Source organism: Jaculus jaculus, chromosome 1 (genome assembly GCF_020740685.1).
Source record: "Jaculus jaculus isolate mJacJac1 chromosome 1, mJacJac1.mat.Y.cur, whole genome shotgun sequence".
NCBI lineage: Eukaryota > Metazoa > Chordata > Mammalia > Rodentia > Dipodidae > Jaculus > Jaculus jaculus.
Window position 1 is genome coordinate 128,203,371 of NC_059102.1, and position 23,574 is coordinate 128,226,944.

General features: G+C 40.5%; 1 protein-coding gene across 7 annotated transcripts in view; it reads right to left on the reverse strand.

Moving 5' to 3' along the window:
• Positions 1 to 23,574, reverse strand: part of Gapvd1 (GTPase activating protein and VPS9 domains 1) — a 131,251-nt gene that overhangs the window by 76,293 nt on the left and 31,384 nt on the right. For 4 of the 7 annotated variants that reach the window (XM_045132920.1, XM_045132911.1, XM_045132916.1 and 1 more), the window contains exons 3-7: positions 20,884 to 21,727; positions 17,670 to 17,756; positions 8,780 to 8,914; positions 8,474 to 8,663; positions 3,737 to 3,897 (exon numbers count right to left, since the gene is read on the reverse strand). In XM_045132920.1, coding sequence (XP_044988855.1) covers positions 3,737 to 3,897; positions 8,474 to 8,663; positions 8,780 to 8,914; positions 17,670 to 17,756; positions 20,884 to 21,727 — 1,417 coding nt within the window. Of the gene's footprint in view, positions 1 to 3,736; positions 3,898 to 6,163; positions 6,245 to 8,473; positions 8,664 to 8,779; positions 8,915 to 17,669; positions 17,757 to 20,883; positions 21,728 to 23,574 lie in introns of all 7 variants that reach the window. The other 3 variants (XM_045132893.1, XM_045132907.1, XM_045132887.1) reach the window with 1 other exon arrangement.

Below are 23,574 nucleotides of genomic sequence, written 5' to 3' on the forward strand. Positions count from 1 at the left end.
CCAAGGAAGTAAAGAATCTCTACAATGAGAACTTTAAAACTCTCAAGCGAGAAATTGCAAAAGACACTAGAAAGTGAAAAAACATCCCTTGTTCCTGGATTGGAAGAATCAATATTGTGAAAATGGCAATCTTAACAAAAGCATTCTACACATTTAATGCAATCCCAATCAAAATTCCAAAGACATTCTTCATGGAAACAGAAAAAAAACAATCCAAAAATTCACTTAGAATCACAAAAAAACCTCGAATATCTAAAACAATACTGAGCAACAAAAATAAGGCTGGTGGTATCACCATCCCTGATTTTAACCTATACTACAGAGCCATAGTAACAAAAACAGCATGGTACTGGCACAAAAACAGATATGTAGATCAATGGAACAGAATAGAGGACCCAGAGGTAAGCCCAGGTAGCTACAGCCACCTGATATTCGATAAAAATGCCAAAAACACTCATTGGAGAATAGACAGCCTCTTCGCAAATGGTGTTGGGAAAACTGGATATGTATCTGTAGGAGGATGAAAATAGATTCTTCTCTCTCGCCATGCACAAGAATTAAGTCCAAATGGATTAAAGACCTTAACATCAGACCTGAAACTCGAAAACTGCTAAAGGAAAAAGTAGGGGAAACCCTTCAACATATTGGTCTAGGCAAAGACTTTCTGAATACAACCCCAATTGCTCAGGCAATTAAACCACAGATTAATCACTGGGACCTCATGAAATTGCAAAGATTTTGCACTGCAAAGGACACAGTGAAAAAAGCAAAGAGGCAACCTAAAGAATGGGAAAAAATCTTCGCCAGCTATATATCTGATAGAGGATTAATATCTAGGATATACAAAGAACTCAAAAAGTTAACTAATAAGGAATCAAACAAACCAATCAAAAAATGGGCTATGGAGCTAAATAGAGCATTCTCAAAGGAAGAAATACAAATGGCTTGTAAGCATCTACAAAATGTTCTATGTCACTAGTCATCAGGGAAATGCAGATTAAAACTACATTGAGATTCCATCTCACTCCTGTCAGATTGGCCACCATCATGAAAACAAATGATCATAAATGCTGGCAGGGATGTGGAAAAAGAGGAAAGAGGAACCCTTCTACACTGCTGGTGGGAATGCAATCTGGTCCAGCCATTGTGGAAATCAGTGTGGAGGTTCCTAAAACAGCTAAAGATTGATCTACCATATGACCCAGCTATAGCACTCCTAGGCATATATCTGAAGGAATCATCTCATTTCCTTAGAAGTACGTGCTGCTCAACCATGTTTATTGCTGCTCAATTTATAATAGCTGGGAAATGGAACCAGCCTAGATGTCCCTCAACTGATGAGTGGATAATGAAGATGTGGCACATTTATACAATGGAGTTCTACTCAGCGGTAAAGAAAAATGAAGTTATGAAATTTGCAGAAAAATGGATGGATCTGGAAAGGATTATACTAAGTGAGGCAACCCAGGCCCAGAAAGCCAAGCGCCACATGTTCTCCCTTATATGTGGATCCTAGCTACAGATGATTGGGCTTCTGCGTGAGAAAGAAAATACTTACTAGCAGAGGCCAATAAGTTAAAAAGGACATATTAAGGGCAAAGAAAGGAAGGGAGGAGGGTACTTAATAGGTTGGTATTGTATATATGTAAGTAGAATGATTGAGATGGAGAGGTAATATGAAAATGGAATTTCAAAGGGGAAAGTGGTGGGGGGAGGGTATTACCACGGAATATTTTTTATAATCATGGAAAATGTTAATAAAAATTGTGAAAAGAGGGCTGGAGAGATGGCTTAGCAGTTAAGCGCTTGCCTGTGAAACCTAAGGACCTGGGTTTGAGGCTCGATTCCCCAGGACCCACATTAGCCAGATGCACAAGGGGGCGCACGCGTCTGGAGTTCGTTTGCAGTGGCTGGAAGCCCTGGCGTGCCCATTCTCTCTCTCTCTCTCCCTCCCTCCCTCCCTCCCTCCCTCTCTCACTCTGTCGCTGTCAAATAAATAAATAAAAATAAACAAAAAAAATTTTTTTTTAATTGTGAAAAGATAAAAAATAAAATAAAATAAAAAAATTAAGCCAGGAATGGTGGTACATGCCTTTAATACCAGTACTAGGGAGGCAGAGGTAGGAGGATTGCTGTGAGTTCAAGGCCACCCTGAGACTCCATAGTGAATTCCAGATCAGCCTGGGCTAGAGTGAGACCCTACCTCAAAAAACCAAAGTAAATAAATAAATAAATTCTAGGACTTTGTTGTAGCAGTCTGATTAGACTAAGCCATTAGCACTGATTTATAAAAGCAAGTAACCAGGCTTGTCAGAAAAGCCAAAGGACCCAGGTTCAATTCTTCAACACAGTTAAAGCAGATGCACAAGGTGGCATATGCGTCTGGAGATCATTTGAGTTGGCTAGAGGCCCTAGTGTGCCCATTCTCTCTTCTCTCTCTCTTTCTAATTAATAAATAAAATACAAAAAATGGGCAGGGCATGGTAGCCCATGCCTTTAAGCCCAGCACTCAGGAGGCAGAGGTAGGAGGATTGCTGTGAGTTCGAGGCCACCCTGAGAGTATATAGTGGATTCCACGTCAGTCTGAGCTAGAGTGAGACCCTACCTTGAAAAAAACAAAATGAGGATTGGAGAGATGACTTAGTGATTAATAAGGCACTTACTGGCAGAGCCAAAGGACCCAGGTTCAATTCCCTAGTACCCATGTAAAGCCACATGCATAAGGTTGTGCATGCTTCTGGAGTTCCTTTGCAATGGCCAGAGGCCCTAGTGTGCCCATATATTCTCTCTCACTCTCTCTCTCTCTTCCTCTCTCTCTCTCCCATCTACCCTCTCTCTCTTTCATAAGTAAATATTGCTTAAATTATTAAATAATATTAAATTACTACATAATATTTTTATTAATTATATATTATTTAATTAATTATTAAATTATCTTTTTAAAGATTTTATTTTCATTTATTTAATTATTTGAGAGAGAAAAAGGGAGAGTGAGAGAATGGGTGTATCAGAGCCTCCAGCCACTGCAAACGAACTCCAGACGCATGTGCCCCCTTGTGCATCTGGCTAACCTGAGTCCTGGGGAATCGAACCTGGGTCCTCTGGCCTTGCAGGCAAATGCCTTAACCACTAAGCCATCCCTCCAGCCAAAGATTTTATTTTTATTTATTTATTAGAGACAGAGAGAGGGAGAGTGAGTCAGAGAGTGTGAGAATGGATGTACCAGGGCCTCTAGCCACTGCAACTCTGGATGCATGCCCCACCATGTGCATTTGGCTTACATGGGATCTGCAGGATCGAACCAGGGTTCTTAGGTTTCACAGGCATATGCCTTAACTGCTAAGCCCTCTTTCCAGCCAGTTTTATAAAAACAAGTAACCAAGCCAGGCATGGTGGCACATACCTCTAATCCCAGCACTAGGGAGGCAGAGGTAGGAGGACTGCCATGAGTTCAAGGCCACCCAGAGAATAAAGAGTGAATTTCAGATCAGCCTGAGCTAGAGTGAGACCCTAGCTTGAAAAACAAAAAAATAGCAATTAACCATAGCTTTTTGTCAAACATTTTATTTATTTATTTATTTTTTTAATAGAGACTTGCTATGGAACTCAGACTGGCCTCAAACTCACAATCCTCTCACTTTATCCTTCCATGTGTTAGTATTACAGGCATGTCGTTTCTGGGCTTCAATTGCTTAACACTGATTGTTGCAGGTTAAATGTAGCAATACATTCATACCTCATTTTCTGACATCATCCCTGGAGTAAGCTGGGGACCTGTCCCTAAGGATATGACCAACACCTCTTCTGGCTGGACCTCCTGGATGGTTTCCTGAGACGAACCTTCGTGATCCATATGTAGGTCCACTAGCATATTACTTCGGCTTCTGCTCCGAGTTGCTAACAAATAAAAATCAAGTAAGTTAGACCAAAGTCATGATGAACAAAATGGCAGACTAGATATGAAACGGCACTATCTGTTTAGTGTTGAACATTTGTGCATGCATTAAAAAAGACAGTGAAAATATGGATGTGAAAAATCCAAAACAAACAAAATACTAGATCTTCCCAATAGCTCTACTAATGACTAACACAGAATCCCCTTCAATGCTGACAATCAATAGAGCCACATCCACTGATCACATCTGCAGGACAGCAGATAACCTCAATCAATTTAAAACTTTGGGGTGATTAAAAAAACAGCATTACCTTGTTTCTCATATTTTCAAGACATCTTAACTATATTTCCTAAAAAATTATTTAACTGCCACAGGTCTCCCACACTAATAAATGAGTCTAGTAAGTGTTGATAACTTTACTGTGAAAACCTCATAACCATATAAAACAATGTATTTTATCTTTTTTAATTCAAATTTTTTGTATGTACATGTGTATATATGTATGAATATGTCACACACATGTGAATGGAGGTCAGTGGACAACTTTAGGTTGATGATCCTCTCCTTTCCACCTGCTTTGAGTCAGGATTTCTCTGTTTATTTATAAATTCATTTATTTTGGGGGGTTTTTGTTTGGTTGTTTTTTTTGAGGTAGAGTTTCACTTTAGTTCAGGCTGACCTGAAATTCACTGTATAATCTCAGGATGGCCTTAAACTCATGGCAATCCTCCTACCTCTCTGCCTCCCAAGTGCTTGGATAAAAGGCATGCACCTCCATGCAGTGGGCTCTGCAAGCAAGTGCCTTTAACCACTGAGTAATCTTCCCAGCCCCCAAGGGTCAATTTTTAAAAATACATTTCCTTTTTTTCTTTCTTTCTTTTCTTTTTTTTTTTTCTTTTGTTTTGTTTTTGTTTTTCAAGGTAGGGTCTCACTCTCTAATCCAGGCTGACCCGAATTCACTATGTAGTCTCAGGATGGCCTCAAACTCACAGCTATCCTCCTACCTCTGCCACCCGAGTGCTGGGATTAGAGGCATGTGCCACCACGTCTGGCTGAAAACACATTTTCTTCTTCCTAAAAATTACTAAAATCTTTGGAGAGATGTGGGTAAAATTTACTGTGAGGACCTCTTTTATTGAAAAATTCTAAATTAATAAGATTCAATTATTTTTGTTGTTTTTTTCCCTGCCCAAAATTAAGCAAGTAGTACTTTTTCCTTAAATAATCCATCATTTTATTTTATCTTTTTTGGTGTTGGAAGTTGAACCCAGGGCCTTGACACACTCATTAGGTAAGCACAAGCATCCAACATTGAGCCAGCCCAGCCTAGCCTATAAATCTTCTAAGAAATTATGGACACTGAAAAATTTACATTTCTTGTGACAATTGTTTTGGTTTTCTGTGTTGATTCACTTTTTCCTCAAAGAGCAATAAAATTTAATACAACTGTAAGTCGTACACGTTGGCACATGCCTCTAATCCCAGTACTCGGGAGACAGAGGTAGGAGGATCACTGTGAGTTCGAGGCCACCCTGAGACTACATAGTGAATTCTAGGTCAGCCTGAGCTAGAGTGAAACTCCACCTTGAAAAACAAAAACAAAACAAAAAATCTGCTAGTGCAAAATAATCGAAAGCACAGACATAAAGTAAAAACATCCAAGCCGAGCATGGTGGCACACACACTTGGGAGGCAGAGGTTGGAGGATCACTATGAGTTCGAGGCCACCCTAAGACTATATAGTGAATTTCAGGTTAGCTTTGGCTATAGTAAGACTCTACCTTGAAAAACAAAATGAAAACAAAAATCTGATAGTAACAAAATCATCTTCAACTTCATTTTGAAAGAAAGCTGGCCTTCTGGATAACAGAAAGAGGCAGAAATATACAAGATACCCTTCATTTCCCCCAATGCTGTTAATGTGTTCATTAGTCACTTTTGGTCTGAAAACTAAGAACACTACACCAAGTTCCACAAGTCTAACGCAGGCCCATTTACACCTTCGTCTTTCCTCACTCCCGTCCACTGAATTGTAGTTTACACCTTCATCTTTTCTCATTCTTCCACTGAGTTATAATTGAAATTCCAACTTCATGAGAAGCTCTATGATCCTAGCACACTTTAAAGATTATCATTTATAAAAATGCAAGTGATCAAATTTCATTAGCAACTTATAGAAAGCAAAAGCAACATGCACATGAAGCACACTCATCAACTACTTCTTAAATAGAGTTACAGAAGAAGAGGAAGAAGAGCCTATTACCCACCAAATGGGGTTACTAGAGGAATATGAGCAGTAAGGTTGGTGGCTGAAGAGTCCCAGGCAGTGATGGCTGCTAACTGTTGTCCTGGGTTATGAAAGCATTAAACAGAAAGAAAATCAACCCTTTGAGCACTATACATTTTTTTAAATATGAAAGAAATGCAATGAATACTATGTAAACATTTGAAGTTACTCTCCATTAGATCCATCTCTAATGTCATTTCTGCATGACAAAAAAATGAAAAAAACTAATGTACAGCAATAAACAATGGGGAAAAAATACTTTACTAAAAATTAAAGCCAAATATGCTGTAGTACATGCCTTTAATCCCAGTATTCAGTAGGCAGAGATAGGAGAATGTGAGTTCAAGGCCAACCTGGGACTACATAGTGAGTTCCAGGTCAGTCTGGGCTAGAGTAAATCCCTACCTCAGGGAGAAAAAATATATATCATTCAACATAGGACTGAAGAGATGGCTCAGTTGCTAAAGGTACTTGCTCGCAGGCACAGGTTCCATTCCCTATCCACAGTAAGCCAGATGCAAAAAGTGGTACATGTATCTGGAGTTCATTTATATTGACAGGAGGCCCTCACAAGTGAACACCAGATTCATGTGTTTCTTTGTACCAGCCTTATGTGGGTACTGGAGAGGGAAGTGAAAGCAGGTTTTGCAAGCAAGCACCATTAACCACTGAGCCATCTCCCAAGCCACCAAGTCCGTAAAGATCAGCTGAGATGGTGCTCAGTGGCAGAGTGCTTGCCTAGCATGTTACAAGGTACTAGGTTCAATCCCCAGTGCTACCAAAAAAAAAAAAAAAGTGTGAAATATACTGATTATTTATGCTCACTAAGTGTTGCTGAGCAACTCATCTTTAAGCAGGCATTGGAATCCTCCGACTGCCTGGTCTGAACTCTCACTGCTTGTTCATTCTAACCTCCATTCAGTCCTCAAAAGAATACAGGTGGAGTGCTCTTCTCTGCATACTACCACTACCTGAGTTAGGATCCCATAAACCTCATGCTTGTCTCATAGAAACAGTACTATGAGAGGCAGGGTTCTCTTGTTCTCCCTCACTGGCTATAAACAACCAACCTGACAATAAGGCCATAACCCAGTGACCTTGTATTTTCAGGGTATAAAATACTAAAATAGGGCCAGGCACGGTGGCACATGCCTTTAATCCCAGCACTCAGGAGGCAGAGGTAAGCGGACTGCCATGAGTTCGAGGCCACCCAGAGACTACAGAGTGAATTCCAGGTCAGCCTGAGCTAGAATGAGACCGTACCTCAAAAAAAAAAAAAAAAAAAAACCTAAAATAGTGTCTCACATGCAAGACAGTGATCATTCCCTGACAGGATGTTTGTGTGGATTAAATGAAGCATTTATAAAGGGCTTACAAAGACTCTGGTATAGGCTACATGCATATGTGCAGATAGATATAAGTAGACAGATAGACAAGTAGATGAGAGATATATAATAAATACTAAGTAAGCAAAGTTTAGTTAATTATGGGCTTTTTTTCCATATTTTATTTATTTAATTATTTGAGAGGCAGAGAGAATGGGCAAGGCCTCCTGCCACTGCAAACGAACTTCAGACACATGTACTACTTTGTGCATCTGGCTTTATATGTATACTGAGGAAATCAAACCCAGGCCATCAGGCTTTGCAAGTAAGGACCTTTAACTGCTAAGCCATCTGTCCAGCTCTTAAATATGTTTTTTTAATTTAGTTTTATTAGCTATGGACATATATAGTATATAAACAATATATACTGGTACCATCCTTTACCTTTAAACATGTTTGCTTAATCTTTTTATTATTTTTCTTCATCAGAGAGAGAATGAAAGAGAGAGAACTGGCATGGCAGGGCCCCCAGCCATTAAAATTGAACTCCAGACAGGTGTGCCATCTTGTACACATGGGTGACCTTTTGCACTTGCATCACCTTGTGAATCTGGCTTACATGGGACCTGGAGAGTCAAACATGAGTCCTTAGAATTCATAGGCAAGCGCCTTAACCGCTAAGCCATCTCTCCAGCCCTTAATTTTTTAAGAGAAGATCTTAAGCACCCTGGGCTGTTTTCCAATTCCCTATGTAGCCAAGGATAACCTTGAACTCCTGAACTTCCTGCCTACCTCCAGCCCTAAAATTACTATACCGAGTTTATCAAGAACTGGGAATGGAAGCCAGGGCTTCATGAATGCTAGGCAAGCACTTTACCAACTGAGCTATATCCCTAGCTTCTCCACACACACCCAAAAAAATACCAAATTCAAAGAAAAGCTCCAATATGAACAGTTCTCATTACCTATAGGTAATCGATTCTTTTTATTGGCCGGAGTGGTTGCTGGAGACAGCTGAGGAGTGTTGTAGGGAGTCATTTCTAAACTGCTGCTTTTTCCTGGCTTAGCCTGGGGCAGGTTTGCCAATAAATTGTCAAGAGCCATTCTATCTTCCTTCAGTTGATCTCCAGACATCACACTCTTCATAAAATTCACCTGGCAAAAGCAAGGACATTAGCTAGTGAAATCAATTTTTCAAAAATAATATACACTTTTCACACCTATGACCCTACCCACACTTAGCTATCAGAATCTTGAGAAAACCCTATTACCAGAGTAATAAGCTGACTGTATGTGATATAAACCACAGTTCTGCTCAACCCTTCCAGAAGATTAACAGAGGACATCGGTGGTGTCTCCACTGCACGGCCCCCAATCACAACATCAAGGAAAGCAGCAACGCAACTCTGTTAAAACAGGAAAAGATCAAAGTGAAATTCTTCCCCTTAAAATAATTCTGACGAGGGGCTAGAGAGATGGCTTAGCGGTTTAGCGCTTGCCTGTGAAGCCTGAGGACCCCAGTTTGAGGCTCGATTCCCCAGGACCCACGTTAGCCAGATGCACAAGGGGGCGCACGCATCTGGAGTTCGTTTGCAGTGGCTGGAGGCCCTGGCATACCCATTCTTTCTCTCTCTGTCTATTTGCCTCTCTCTCTCTCTCTCTGTCACTTTGAAATAAATAAATAAAAATGAACAAAAAAAATAATAATTCTGACGAAGGAAGACAAGCAAAAAAAAAATCTAATTTCTTGAAAAAAATTGTAAGCTTTTTTCTAAAAAAAATTAAGCTCAGGGCTGGAGGCAGAGATCAGTCAGTAAAGTACTTGCCTCACAAGCAGGAGGACCTGAGTTCAATCCCCAGAACCCATATGAAAACTGTAGAGCACAGCTCACACTTGTAAACCCAGCACTGGGGAGGCAAAGACGGGACTCACTGGCCAGTTAATACAGACTACATGGTAAGCTCCAGGCCGGTAAAAAAAAAAACCAAAAACCCTGTTTCCTAAAAAGGTAAATGGACAGGATGTGGTGGTGCATGCCTTTAATCCCAGCACTCAGGAGGCAGATTTAAAAAGATTGCCAAGAGTTTGAGGCCATCCTGAGATTACATAGTGACTTCCAGGTCAGCCTTGGCTAGAGTGAGACCCAACCTCAACCCCCCCCCCCAACAAAAAGGTAGATGGGCCAGACATGGTGGTGCATACCTTTAATTCCAGCTCTTGGTAGGCAGAGGCAGGAGGATCACCATAAGGTCGAGGTCACCCTGAGACTAGTGAATTCCAGGTCAGCCAGGACTAGAGTGAGACCCTACCTCGATAAAACAAAACAGCAATAACAAAACCTCACGTACTAAGGAGCCCAAGCTAGCCTCAAACTCACAGCAATCCTCCTGTTTCATCCTCCCAGTTGCTGGGATGAAAGGCATGCATCACCACACCCAACACAGTATTTGAATTGAAAATCAGACTGAGGGCTGAGGGGGACAGCTCAGTGGATAAAGTGCTGACTGTGCGAGCATGAAAACCTGCGCTCAGATGGCCAGACCCCGCCTCAAAGGTAGAAGCTGCCCCAGTGCACCTACAGCAAGGTGGGAAGTAGAGACCAGAGAGGCTCACAGGCCAAGCTCACGGACCAGCCAGCAGGTATTAGACAGGAAAACAAGGGACCTTACTTCTAACAAGGTGGAAGGTGAGGATCAACACATAAAGTTATCTGTCCCCAGCCTTCACACAAAATACATGGCATGCACATGCCCGCGTGTACACACACACACACACACACACACACACACACACACACCAACAAAAAATTTAAACAGTGATGAATGAATAGCCTACTCAAAATCAAATAAAAGATTTATTTTATTAGGGCTAGAGAGATGGCTTAGCACTTAAGGCACTTCCTGCAAAGCATAAGCACCTAGGTTCAATTCTCCAGTACCCACATAAGACAGATACACAAGGGAGCGCATATGTCTGGAGTTTGTTTGCAGTGGCTAGAGGCCCTGGTATGCCCATTCTCTCTCTTTCTCTCTCTGCCTCACTTTCTCAAAATAAATAAATAAATGCATAAAACCTTTTTTAAAAATAAAGGTTTTAAATATATTTATTTTACTAAACAGTGTCATAAAGGTTAAATTATGAAGTATACTTAAAATATACGATTTAGCCAGGGGTGGTAACACATGCCTTTATTTTTTTATTTATTTTTATTTATTTATTTTTTTTTGCTTTTTCAAGGTAGGGTCTCACTGTGGTCCAGGCTGACCCGGAACTAACTATGTATTCTCAGGGTGGCCTCGAACTCACGTTGATCCTCCTACCTCTGTCTCCCGAGTGCTGGGATTAAAGGCGTGCGCCACCATGCCTGGCTTAACACATGCCTTTAATGGCAGCACTTGGGAGGCAGAGATAGAAGGATCACTCACTGCAAGTTCGATGCCACCCTGAGACTAATTCCAGCCTGGGATGGAGTGAGAGTTACCTCAAAAAGGAAACAACAGTGACAAAAAAAATCCAGGCTGGAAAGATGGCTTAGCTGTTAAGGCATTTGCCTGCAAAGCCAAAGAACCCCATTTCAACTTCCCAAGACCCTGGGGGCACATACATCTGGAATTCATCTGCAGTGACTACAGGCCCCAGTGTGCCTTTTCTCTCTCTGTCTCTCTCTGTCTCTCTCTCTCTCTCTCAAATAGCTAAATAAACAAAATATGTGTAGTGGCATGTGCCTTTAATCTCAGCATTCGGGAAGCAGAGGTAGGGAGGATCACCATAAGTTTTAGGCCCTCCTGAGACTACATAGTGAGTTCCAGGTAGGCCAGGGCTAGTGAGAAACCATACCTCAGCGGGGCGGGGGAGTGAAGGGCGGGAACCTTGCTGGGCATGGTGGCACACCTTTAATCCTAGCACTTGGGAGGCATAGGTAGCAGGGTTACTGTGAGTTCAAGCCATCCTGAGACTACATAGTGAATTCCAGGTCAGCGCTGATCAAACTCTAAAAGGATATAAATAAATCATATGGAAACCTACATTTTTAGACAATGAACACTCAGGAGCATTGATTGTTGCTAGAAAATTTTCAGTGCCAGGGATGGGATACCTTCCACTGACTTGTTGGCCAGGGAGGTCCCTGATGCCCCCAAAACATCACAGGCCATTGCCGAGGCCCTTGATTTCCTACCAGGAATAGGTGGTAAGACCCTATTGCTGAAGATTCCACATACTTGGGCTGCAAGGCCACTGAAAAAAACTGCTGGAACTGAGCTGATAACCTCCTCCATATAGAGCAGCTAACAGAAAGCTGGAAAAAGCCATTCTGCATGCAGTTCAATGGGAGAAAGAGAAAACATCAGAAGAGACTCAACAGTGGACACTACAAGCCTTACGTTTGGCCAGCTAGGCCAAATGAGCCAATAGGTGCCATAGTGGCACATCTATCGTGGTAGAAACCAACTGCCCTCTAATTGGACTGGAGGCCAGTTCCATGGGAGAGAATACATCCCTGATATTGAAAACCTAAAACAGGGGTAGTCATGAGCCCTGGGGTATAACGTCTGTTGCTGTCTGGCTAAATGTATATACTATGCTTATCAAACTGCCCAGTAAGCACTTCTCTTAATGTTCATACCCTTATATTAATGCTACTCTCAATTTTGGTAGAGAACCTTCTCTTTTTAGATGGCAGTAACCTTGGGATGACTCAGAAGGTATCATGGCACTGGAAAGAAGCAACAGGAGTGCTCAGTACTGCAAAATCTCTAACACACCTTCCAAGGCTCAGGGTTTATTACAGAAGAGGTGGCAGAAAGAATCTAAGAGCCAAAGGAAAGGTAGGACTCCTTACAACGTGCTCTTCCAGACACAAAATGGCCTGGATACCCATGACCTCACAGTGCCTAACACTACCTACACAGGACCATCATAATATGAGGAAAAGATCATGACATCAAAATAAAAGAGAGACTGATTGAGAGGAGGTAGGGATATAATGGAGAATTGAGTTTCAAAGGGGAAAGTGGGGGGAGGAAGGACATTACCATGTGATATTGTTTATAATCATGGAAGTTGTTAATAAAAAAATAAATAGGGGGCTCCCAAATTCGTCAAACAAACACTATTAGAACTAAGGTCACAGATAACACCAAACACAGTGGTGGTGGGTGACTTTAACACCCCACTCTCATCAATTGACAGGTCATCCCGGGAAAGAATAAACAGAGAGGCATCTGGACTAAATGAGGTCATAGAAAGAATGGACTTAACAGATATATACAGGACATTTCATCCAAAGGCTACAGAATATACATTCTTTTCAGCAGCACATGGAACATTCTCTAAAATAGACCATATATTAGGACACAAAGCAAATCTTAACAAATTCAGGAAAATTGAAATAATTCCTTGCATTCTATCTGACCACAATGGAATTAAACTACAAATCAGTAGCAAGAAAGGCTATAGAGCATACACAAAATCATGGAAACTAAACAATACACTACTAAATGATGAATGGGTCAATGAAGAAATCAAAAAGGAAATCAAAAAATTTATAGAGTCAAATGATAATGAGAACACAACATACCAAAATCTCTGGGACACAATGAAGGCAGTTCTAAGAGGTAAATTTATAGCCTTGAGTGTCTATATTAAGAAATTAGAAAGGTCGCAAGTAAACGACCTACTGCTTCACCTTAAAGCCTTGGAAAAAGAAGAAGAAGGCAAACCAAAAATCAGTAGACGGGAAGAAATAATAAAGATTAGGGCAGAAATTAATGAAATAGAAACAAAAAGAACAATCCAAAGAATTAATGAAACAAAGAGTTGGTTCTTTGAAAGGATAAACAAGATTGATAAACCCTTAGCAAATCTGACCAAAAGAGAGAGAGAAGAGACACAAATTAATAAAATCAGAGATGAACAAGGTAACATCACAACAGATTCCAGAGAAATTCAAAAAATCATAGGGACATACTATAAAAGCATATACTCCACAAAGTATGAAAATCTGAAAGAAATGGATGATTTCCTTGATCTATATGACCTACCTAAATTAAATCAAAATGAGATTAATCACTTAAATAGACCTATAACAAACATGGAGATCCGAACGGTTATCAATAATCTCCCAACTAACAAAAGCCCAGGCCCGGACGGATTCACTGCTGAATTTTACCAGACCTTTAAGGAAGAGCTAACACCATTGCTTCTTAAGCTTTTCCAGGAAATAGAAAAAGAAGGAATTCTACCAAACTCCTTCTATGAGGCCAGCATCACCCTGATACCAAAACCAGGCAAAGATAGAACAAAAAAAGAAAATTACAGACCAATCTCCCTCATGAACATAGATGCAAAAATTCTCAACAAAATATTGGCAAACAGAATACAAGAGTATATCAAAACGATCATTCACCCTGACCAAGTAGGCTTTATCCCAGAGATGCAGGGATGGTTCAACATACGCAAATCTATAAATGTAATACATTACATAAACGGGTTGAAGGACAAAAATCATATGATCATCTCATTAGATGCAGAGAAAGCATTTGACAAAATCCAACATCCCTTCATGATAAAAGTCCTACAGAGACTGGGAATAGAAGGAACATATCTCAATATAATAAAGGCTATTTATGATAAGCCTACAGCCAACATATTACTAAATGGGGAAAAACTGGAAGCTTTTCCACTAAAATCAGGAACAAGACAAGGGTGTCCACTGTCCCCACTTTTATTTAATATAGTTTTGGAAGTCTTAGCCATAGCAATAAGGCAAGAGACACACATAAAAGGGATACAAATTGGAAAGGAAGAAATCAAGTTATTATTATTTGCAGATGACATGATTCTATACATAAAGGACCCTAAAGACTCTACTAGCAAGCTGTTAGAGCTGATCAAAACCTACAGCAATGTAGCAGGATACAAAATAAATACACAGAAATCAGTAGCCTTCATATATGCTAACAACAAACACACAGAGGATGAAATCAGAAAATCACTCCCATTCACAATTGCATCAAAAAAAATAAAGTACCTTGGAATAAACCTAACCAAGGAAATAAAGAATCTCTACAATGAGAACTTTAAAACACTCAAGCGAGAAATTGCAGAAGACACTAGAAAGTGGAGAAACATCCCTTGTTCCTGGATTGGAAGAATCAATATTGTGAAAATGGCAATCTTACCTAAAGCAATCTACACATTTAATGCAATCCCTATCAAAATTGCAAAGGCTTTCTTCATGGAAATAGAAAAAACAATCCAAAAATTCATTTGGAATCACAAAAAACCTCGAATATCTAAAATAATACTGAGCAACAAAAAGAGGCTGGTGGTATCACTATACCTGATTTTAACCTATACTACAGAGCCATAGTAACAAAAACAGCATGGTACTGGCACATAAACAGACATGTAGATCAGTGGAACAGAATAGAGGATCCAGATGTAAGCCCAAGTAGCTATAGCCACCTGATATTCGATAAAAATGCCAAAAATACTAATTGGAGAAGAGACAGCCTCTTCAGCAAATGGTGTTTTGAAAACCGGATATATATCTGCAGAAGGATGAAAATAGATTCTTCTCTCTCGCCATGCACAAGAATTAAGTCCAAATGGATTAAAGACCTTAACATCAGACCTGAAACTCTGAAACTGCTAGAGGAAAAAGTAGGGGAAACCCTTCAACATATTGGTCTTGGCAAAGACTGTCTGAAGACAACCCCAATTGCTCAGGCAATAAAACCACAGATTAACCACTGGGACCTAATGAAATTACAAAGATTTTGCAACGCAAAGGACACTGTGAAAAAAGCAAAGAGGCAACCTACAGAATGGGAAAAAATAAATAAATAAAGCATAAGTCCTTTAAAAAACACAGGAAATCTAGGTGGGATTAAAGCTGTGAGCCACCACATCTGGCTATTTTTCTAATACTTCTATAAAACGTAATCTCTACAGAAATCTTTCTAAAATTTAACTGCTACTAATCCAATATTGTAGCAATTTAAAAGCTGGGGAAGGGACCAGAAATATGGCTGTGTACTTAAAGGTGTTTGGTGGCAAAGCCTGCTAGCCCAGGTTCAATTCCCCAATACCAATGTAAAGCCAGATGCAAAAAGTGGTACAACCAAAAAAAAAAAAAAGGCTGGGCATGGTGGTACACGCCTTTAATCCCAGCACTTGGAAGACAGGTAAGAGGATCACTATGAGTTCAAGGCCACCCTTAGACTACATAATGAATTCCAGGTCAGCCTGAACTAGAGTGAAATCCTACCTCAAAAAACCAAAAAAAAAAAAAAAAGATAGTACAACAGGCATGGTGGCATAGACCTTTAATCCAGCACTCAAGAGACAGAGATAGGAGGATAGCTGTGAGTGCAAGGCCAGCCTGGGATAAAGTGAGACCCTACCTTGGGAAAAATAAAAGTGTGGTATAAGCATCTGGTATTTTGTTTGTAGTGGCAAGAGACCCTGGAACACAGCACACACACACAAATTTTTTAAATTTTTTTAAAATTTTTTATTTATTTGAGAGAGCGAGAGAGAAACAGGCAGAGAGAGGGAGAGAGAACGGACCAGTCAGGGCCTCCAGCCATTGCAAATGAACTCCAGATGCAAGCACCCCCTTGTGCATCTGGCTTACGTGGTCCTAGGAAATTGAACTGAGGTCCTTTGGCTTTGCAAGCAAACGCCTTAACTGCTAAACCATCTCTCCAGGCCACAAATATTTTTTTAAAGCTAAATAGTGACTGAATTAATTTACATATCATCTATGGAAAGATTTAATAAATAGCTAGATTCACTAATACTTTGCTAGAATCTTCTTTTTGGTTCTGTTAAGGTTGCATTTCACTCTAGCCCAAGCTGACCTGGAACTCACAGCAATCCTCCTCCTTCCTACCTCAGCCTCCTGAGTACAAGGTATGCACCACAATGCCCAGCTCAACTTTCATAAAATTTTCTTCAAAAGTGTTTCTGTTTTTTTTTTCTTGTTTCTTTTTAAAATTTCATTTATTTATTTGAGAGACAGAAAAAGGGAGACATAGAGATAGTGAATATTGGCGTGCCAAGGCTTCCCACCACTGTAACTTTTTTAAAAAGCTTATCAATTTAAAAAATTCCATGGAGCCAGGCACACAGAGGTAGGAGGATTGCCACGAGTTTGAGGCTGCCCTGAGACTACATAATGAATTCCAGGTCAGTCTGGGCTAGAGTGAGATACTACCTCAAAAGATAAATGTGTATCTCCATGGCCCAAGGAGATGGCTCAGTGGTTAAAGGTGCTTTCTTGAAAAGCCTGGGTTCATAAAGCCAGACACACAAAGTGGCACATAGTCTGGATTTCCTATGTAGTGGCAAGAGGCCCTAGCATGCCCATTCTCTCCCAAATAATAAAATGTTTTTAAAAATTCCAAAGATGATCTATTCTAAATAAACCCAGTCTCTTCCACATACTATTTCAGTAATCCTCCTACCTCTGCCTCCAGAGTGCTGGGATTAAAGGTGTGTACCACCACACCCAGCTCAATTATATATATATTTGTTGTTGTTGTTGTTGCTGTTTTTGTTTTTCAAGGTAGGGTTTCATTCTAGCCCAGGCTGACCTGGAATTTACTATGTAGTCTCAGGGTGGCCTTGAACTCACCATGATACTCCTACCTCTGCCTCCCAAGTGCTGGGATTAAAGGCGGGCACCACCACGCCCGGCTCAATTATATTTTTAAATATATGAAGATTCCATCTGAAAACTAATGCAAAACATTTCATGACTATAATATTTCAAAATCCCAATATTATTGTTTTTATTCCATAAGAAGGAGATATTTGGGGGCTGGAAAGATGGCTTTGTGGTTAAGGCACTTGCCAGCAAAGCCTAAAGACCCAAATTTGAATCCCCAGGACCAGATACATGCGCCACTTAATGCATCTGGATTTACATGAATGTGAGGAATTGAGCTCTGGTCTTTAGGCTTTGTAAGCAAGCACCTTTAACCACTAAGCCATCTCTCCAGACCTGTTTCTTTTTACAAACACTCATTATATAGTCCAGATGCATGTTGAATTTAGGGTAATTCTGCCTCAGCACCCCAAAATGCTAGATTACAGACACCATGCCTGTAACCCACAAACAGTATTTCACATGACACAACATTCATTCTTACTTTATCAAATTTTCCAAGGCTGCTTTTCGTCCGGGGATCTCCCTCCTCAGAACCAGTCATTGCTAACTGCTGCAAAAGGCGGCCAACCTGTAAGCAAAGGCAGTGATAGACAGACTACAGATACAAAAATTTTCTCTGAAAGCATGCCTACTCTCATTCTATTCTGAATGTCCAGCTTCCTAGTATTACACACATCTATAAGGCACATGAAATAGTATCTGTGATTTAAAAAAAAAAAAAAAAAGCTGGGCCTGGTGGCACACGCCTTTAATCCCAGCACTTGGGAGGCAGAGGCAGGCGGATTGCCATGAGTTTGAGGCCACCCTGAGACTCCATAGTGAATTCCAGGTCAGGGTGGGCTAGAGTGAGACCCTACCTCGAAAAAAAAAAGAAAAGAAAAAGAAAAAAAAAAAAGCATATCCTTGGGCTGGAATAATGATTCAGTGGTTAAGGCACTTGCTTACAAAGCCTGATTGCCTGGGTTCAATCCCTCAGTATCCATATGCACAAAGTGGCACATATGTCTAGAGTTCCTCTGCTGCAGCAAGAGGCCCTGACATGCCCATTCTCTCTCTCCTGGCAAATAAATAAAAATAACAATAACATGTATATCCTGCCAGGCATGATGGCACATGACTTGAATACCAGCACACAGGAGGCAGAAGTAGGAAGATCACTGTGAGTTCAAGGCCACCCTGAGACTACATAGAGAATTCCAGGTCAGCCTGGGCTAGAGTGAGACTCTACCTTAAAAAATAAATATATATAGGGCTGGAGAGATGGCTTAGCACTTAAGCACTTTCCTATGAAGCCTGAGGACCCTGGTTCGAGGCTCAATTCCCCAGGACTCATGTTAGTCAGATGCACAAGGGAGAGCATGCATCTGGAATTCATTTGCAGTGGCTGGAGGCCCTGTCACACCCATTCTCTCTCTCTCTCTCTCTGCCTCTTTCTCTCTCTGTCGCTCTCAAATAAATAAATAAAAATAAACAAAACATTTTAAAAAAATAAACAAACAAATAAATATATAAATATTCTGTCAAAGTCAGGTTTTACTCTTTTCAGATTAACAATCAGAGAAAGTAGAAAATTGTTATAATTTCTCCTTAACACACATATCAACATTAGGAAATTGAAAATACATTTGTGGGCTGGAGAGATGGCTTAGTGGTTAAGCGCTTGCCTGTGAAGCCTAAGGACCCCGGTTCGAGGCTCAGTTCCCCAGGTCCCACGTTAGCCAGATGCACAAGGGGGCGCATGCGTCTGGAGTTCGTTTGCAGAGGCTGGAAGCCCTGGCGCGCCCATTCTCTCTCTCTCCCTCTATCTGTCTTTCTCTCTGTGTCTGTCGCTCTCAAATAAAAATAAAAAGAAAATACATTTGTTTCTAATATTGTACTTTTAGTGTGTTTACAAAAATTCTCATTATTGTAAATGGCTAACTCACTAAATGGCCTCAAGGTAACATGAAGTACCTTTCCCTTAGAGTTCACAAAGCACTCAAAGTAGAATTTTTTCCAAGTTAAAAAAAAAACAAAAAGGAAGGGAGGAGGGTACTTAATAGGTTGATATTGTATATATGTAAGTACAATGATTGTGATGGGGAGGTAATATGATGGAGAATGGAATTTCAAAGGGAAAAGTGTGGGGGGGAAGGGAGGGAATTACCATAGGATTTTTTTTATAATCATGGAAAATGCTAGTAAAAATTTTTTTAAAAATGAAAAAAGGGAGGGAATTACCATGGGATATATTTTATAATCATGGAAAATGTTAATAAAAATTAAAAATTAAAATTAAAATTAAAAAAAAAGATGGAACCAAAAAAAACAACAGTATCTCCCAGCCTTAAACTCAAGATCTTCTTTCTTTTTCTAGACTTAAAAGCAAACAAATCCTACTGGATATAAGCTATTTTGTAAAATAAGTATTTCACAGAGTAAGTTCCTTATTGCCAAAGTAATTGAATTACTAATCAAATCTTTAGGGGCTCCTTGCCTACAAGTAACATCATTACAGTACCAATTTCTTAACGTCTGAGACAATCCCTCTCTAGTTCACTTTATAAGTATGTACTGATGGATGAAAATCAAATACACTATGATAAAAATGGGCAGTATTGCCAAGCATGGTGGCTCATGCCTTTAATCCCAGCACTTGGGAGGCACAGGTAGGAGGATCGCCGTGAGTTCAAAGCCACCCTGAGACTACATAGTTAGTTCCAGGTCAGCCTGGACCAGAGTGAAACCCTACCTTGAAAATAAAAAAAAAAAAAAAGGCAGTTTTACAAAAGACAAAATATTAAAATTTTATTTCAGAGATTTCTATATAATGAATTGTTAAATACTCCAAGATGACAGAACTGGTATTTTTTTAATTTATTTTAAAAATTATTTATTTATTTATGAAAGAAAGAAGCAGACATAGAGCAGAATGGGCATGCTAGTGCCTCTAGCCACTGCAATCAAACTCCAGACGTGTGCACCACCTTGCGTATCTGGCTGTACATGGGTACTGAGGAACCAAACCTGGGTTCTTTAGTTTTGACAGCAAGCGCCTTAACCGCTAAGCCATCTCTCCAGCCTGGGACTCATAATTTTTAAAAAGGCTTATCACTTTAAAAAATTCCATGGAAGCCGGGTGTAGTGGCACACACCTTTAATCCCAGCACTGGGAGGCAGAGGTAAGAGGTAGGAGGATCACTGGCAGTTCAAGGCCACCCTGAGACTCCATAGTGAATTCTAAGTCAGCCTGGGCTGGAATGAGACCCTACCTCGAAAAAAAAAAAAATTCCATGGAGCAGGGCATACAGAGGTAGGAGGATTGCCATAAGTTTGAGGCTTCCCTCAGACTACATAGTGAATTCCAGGTGAGCCTGGGCTAGAGTGAGATACTACCTCAAAAGATTAAAAAAAAAAAAAAAAAAATCCCCAGGAGCCACATAAGCCAGAGGCACAAAGTGGTGCATGCAGCTGGAGTTTGTTTGCAGTGGCTGGAGGCCTTGGCACACCCATTCATATTTATATTCTCTCTCTCTGCCCCCCCCCCCACTCTCTGCCTCCTTCTCTCAATAAATAAAATATTGTTAAAAACAGGACAGTTTATGGAAAAGAAATAGTAAGAATATATGAACACTGACTTTAAACTAAATGCCACATAATAATGGTATTAATAATACTAATTAATACTAAAATAATAAACCTAGGCAAAACCTTACCTGCATCAGGTTAAATCTTGCCACCTCATTAATAGGAGCATCGGAAATTATTCCATACTGCTCTGGATTGACAACTGCAGGGCAAATAAAGCAAGCCAACAGGAGATCTGTGCACATTGCTCTGACCTCCCCCACTTCCAGTCTGTCCACACAGGAGAGAGTTTTGTACATTTGGGACACAATCCACCTCAAACTATGTGGAAAGCAGTATGTGTTCTGTTTGAGATAACCAATAAATTTGTTCACCAAAGCCACCAGTTTGGCCTCATTGGAATCCACCATCTCTTGAACCTTTTGCCTGAACCTGTCAGAGCCTTTCTCTCCAAAGAGCTTTTCTTGTTGAGATGGGGAGAACCTCTCAATTAGCTTATTTGGATCTGTTTCCAGGTGGTCTTCATCTTCCACAAGGAGCTGCATGATTGGCTCATGTAAAGTAGCTGTGAGGAAAAGTTTGGCAGAAAACAGTCCTTCAGAAAAAAGTTTAAATAAGATGCTGAAGGCACAAGTTCCTCTCCTCAAAAGCCGCCTGGGGTTGTCACTTTCTTTAAGTTCAAATTCAATCAAGTATCGCAAAACCTGAAGGAGGTAGCTTTCATCTTCTTGCATAATGCAGTTGCCATACAAGGAGGTAAAAACTGTATAAATAACACTTTGTGTGTTCTCTTGATTGAGTTTCTCTCCAGCAACCAAAGAGGAGGCAATAAGACGAGGATTCTCCCTTAACCGACTCAAGAATTCTCCATAAGCAGTTTCTTGAAATCCCAGTTGTTTATATCCATCAACAAACTGTGTATCTTCTAAAACCTTGGCATGCTGGCAACACTCAGCTGGGGAAGCTTCAGCACTAAAAATATTAGCACATAAGCAAAGACTATAGATAACCACAATGATATAAGATAAGCATTATACTAAAATGTGGACATGGGAGGTAATAATAGTCCCAATAATGAAGTCACTTTGAATTGCCAAAATATTTTAGATTTCTTCATATTCATAAGAAGTATCAATTTATATATATCACAGTTGTGGCCCCTATTAAATTTTAAAATTTACTATTGTTCCTCACTGTAAGTAAAAATAAAACTTTTCTGACTTAAAAAAACAAACAAACAAACTGTGCCGGGCGTGGTGGCGCACGCCTTTAATCCCAGCACTTGGGAGGCAGAAGTAGGATGATTGCCATGAGTTCAAGGCCACCCTGACACTCCATAGTGAATTCCAGGTCAGCCTGGGCTAGAGTGAGACCCTACCTCAAACTCCCCCCCCAAAAAAAGGACCGGAGAGATGGCTTAGTGGTTAAGCACTTGCCTGTGAAGCCTAAGGACCCCAGTTCAAGACTCAATTCCCCAGGACCCACATTAGCCAGATACACAAGGGGACGCATGCATCTGGAGTTCGTTTGCAGTGGCTGAAGGCCCTGGCGTGCCCATTCTCTCTCTCTCGCTCGCTCTCAAATAAGTAAGTAAATAAAATAAACAAAAAAAAATTACGAAAAAATGCTGGGGCTGAAGAGATGGCTCAACAGTTAAGGCGCTTGCCTCAAAGCCTAATGACCCAAGTTTGATTCCCAAGTATCCACGTAAAGGCAGATCCACAAAGTGGTACATGCATTTGGAGTTTGTTTGCAACAGCTAGAAGCCCTGGCATATACATTCTCCCTCCCCCTCCCCGCCTCAATCTTTCTCTGCTTGCAAATAAATAAACAAAAATATTGGGAGCTGGAGAGAAAACAAAAAAAACTGCTTAGGGGGCTGGAGAAATGACCTAGTGCTTTAATCCCAGCACTCAGGAGGCAGAGGTAGGAAAATGGCCATGAGTTCAAGGCTACCCTGAGACTACACAGTGAATTCCAGGTCAGCCTGGGATAGAGCAAAGCCCTACCTGGAAGAAGAAAAAAATCTGCTTAGTTACAGACAAAAGAAAGCCTACTCAAATACTAAAAAGTAAACAAAACAGTAGTTCAGTTAATAAAATGTTTGCCTTGCCTGGGTTTGATCCATAGCACTACAACCAGACAAAGTGATATAGGCTTATAATCACAGGCAGGAGAATCAGTCATTCTCAGATACATAACAAGTTCAAGGCTGACCTAAGCAACATGAGATCCTGTCTCAAAAAATAAAAATAGGTGCTGGATGGGCTGGAGAGATGGCTTAGCAGTTAAGTGCTTGCCTGTGAAGCCTAAGGACCCTGGTTCAAGGCTCAATTCCCCAGGACCCATGTTAGCCAGATGCACAAGGGGGCACATGCGTCTGGAGTTCATTTGCAGTGGCTGGAGGCCCCGGCATACCCATTCTCTCTCTCTATCTCTCTGCCTCTTTCTCTCTCTGTCTGTTGCTCTTAAATAAATAAATAATTTTTAAAAATAGGTGCTGGAGAGATGGCTTAGCAGTTAAGGCACTTGCCTGTGAAGCCTAAGAACTCATGTTCGAATCTCCAGGTTCTGTGTAAGCCAGATGCACAGTGAGGCAAGGACACAATGTCGCACATGCACACAAGGTGGCACATGCATGTGGAGTTCAATTTCAGTGGCTGGAGGTCTTGGCATGCCAATTCTCTGTCTCTCATAAAAAATAAAAATAGGGGCTGAAGAGATAGCTTAGCAGTTAAGGTGCTTGCCTGCATAGCCTAAGGACCCAGGTTCGATTTCCCAATACCCACATGACACCAGCTGCATAAGGTGGATCATTT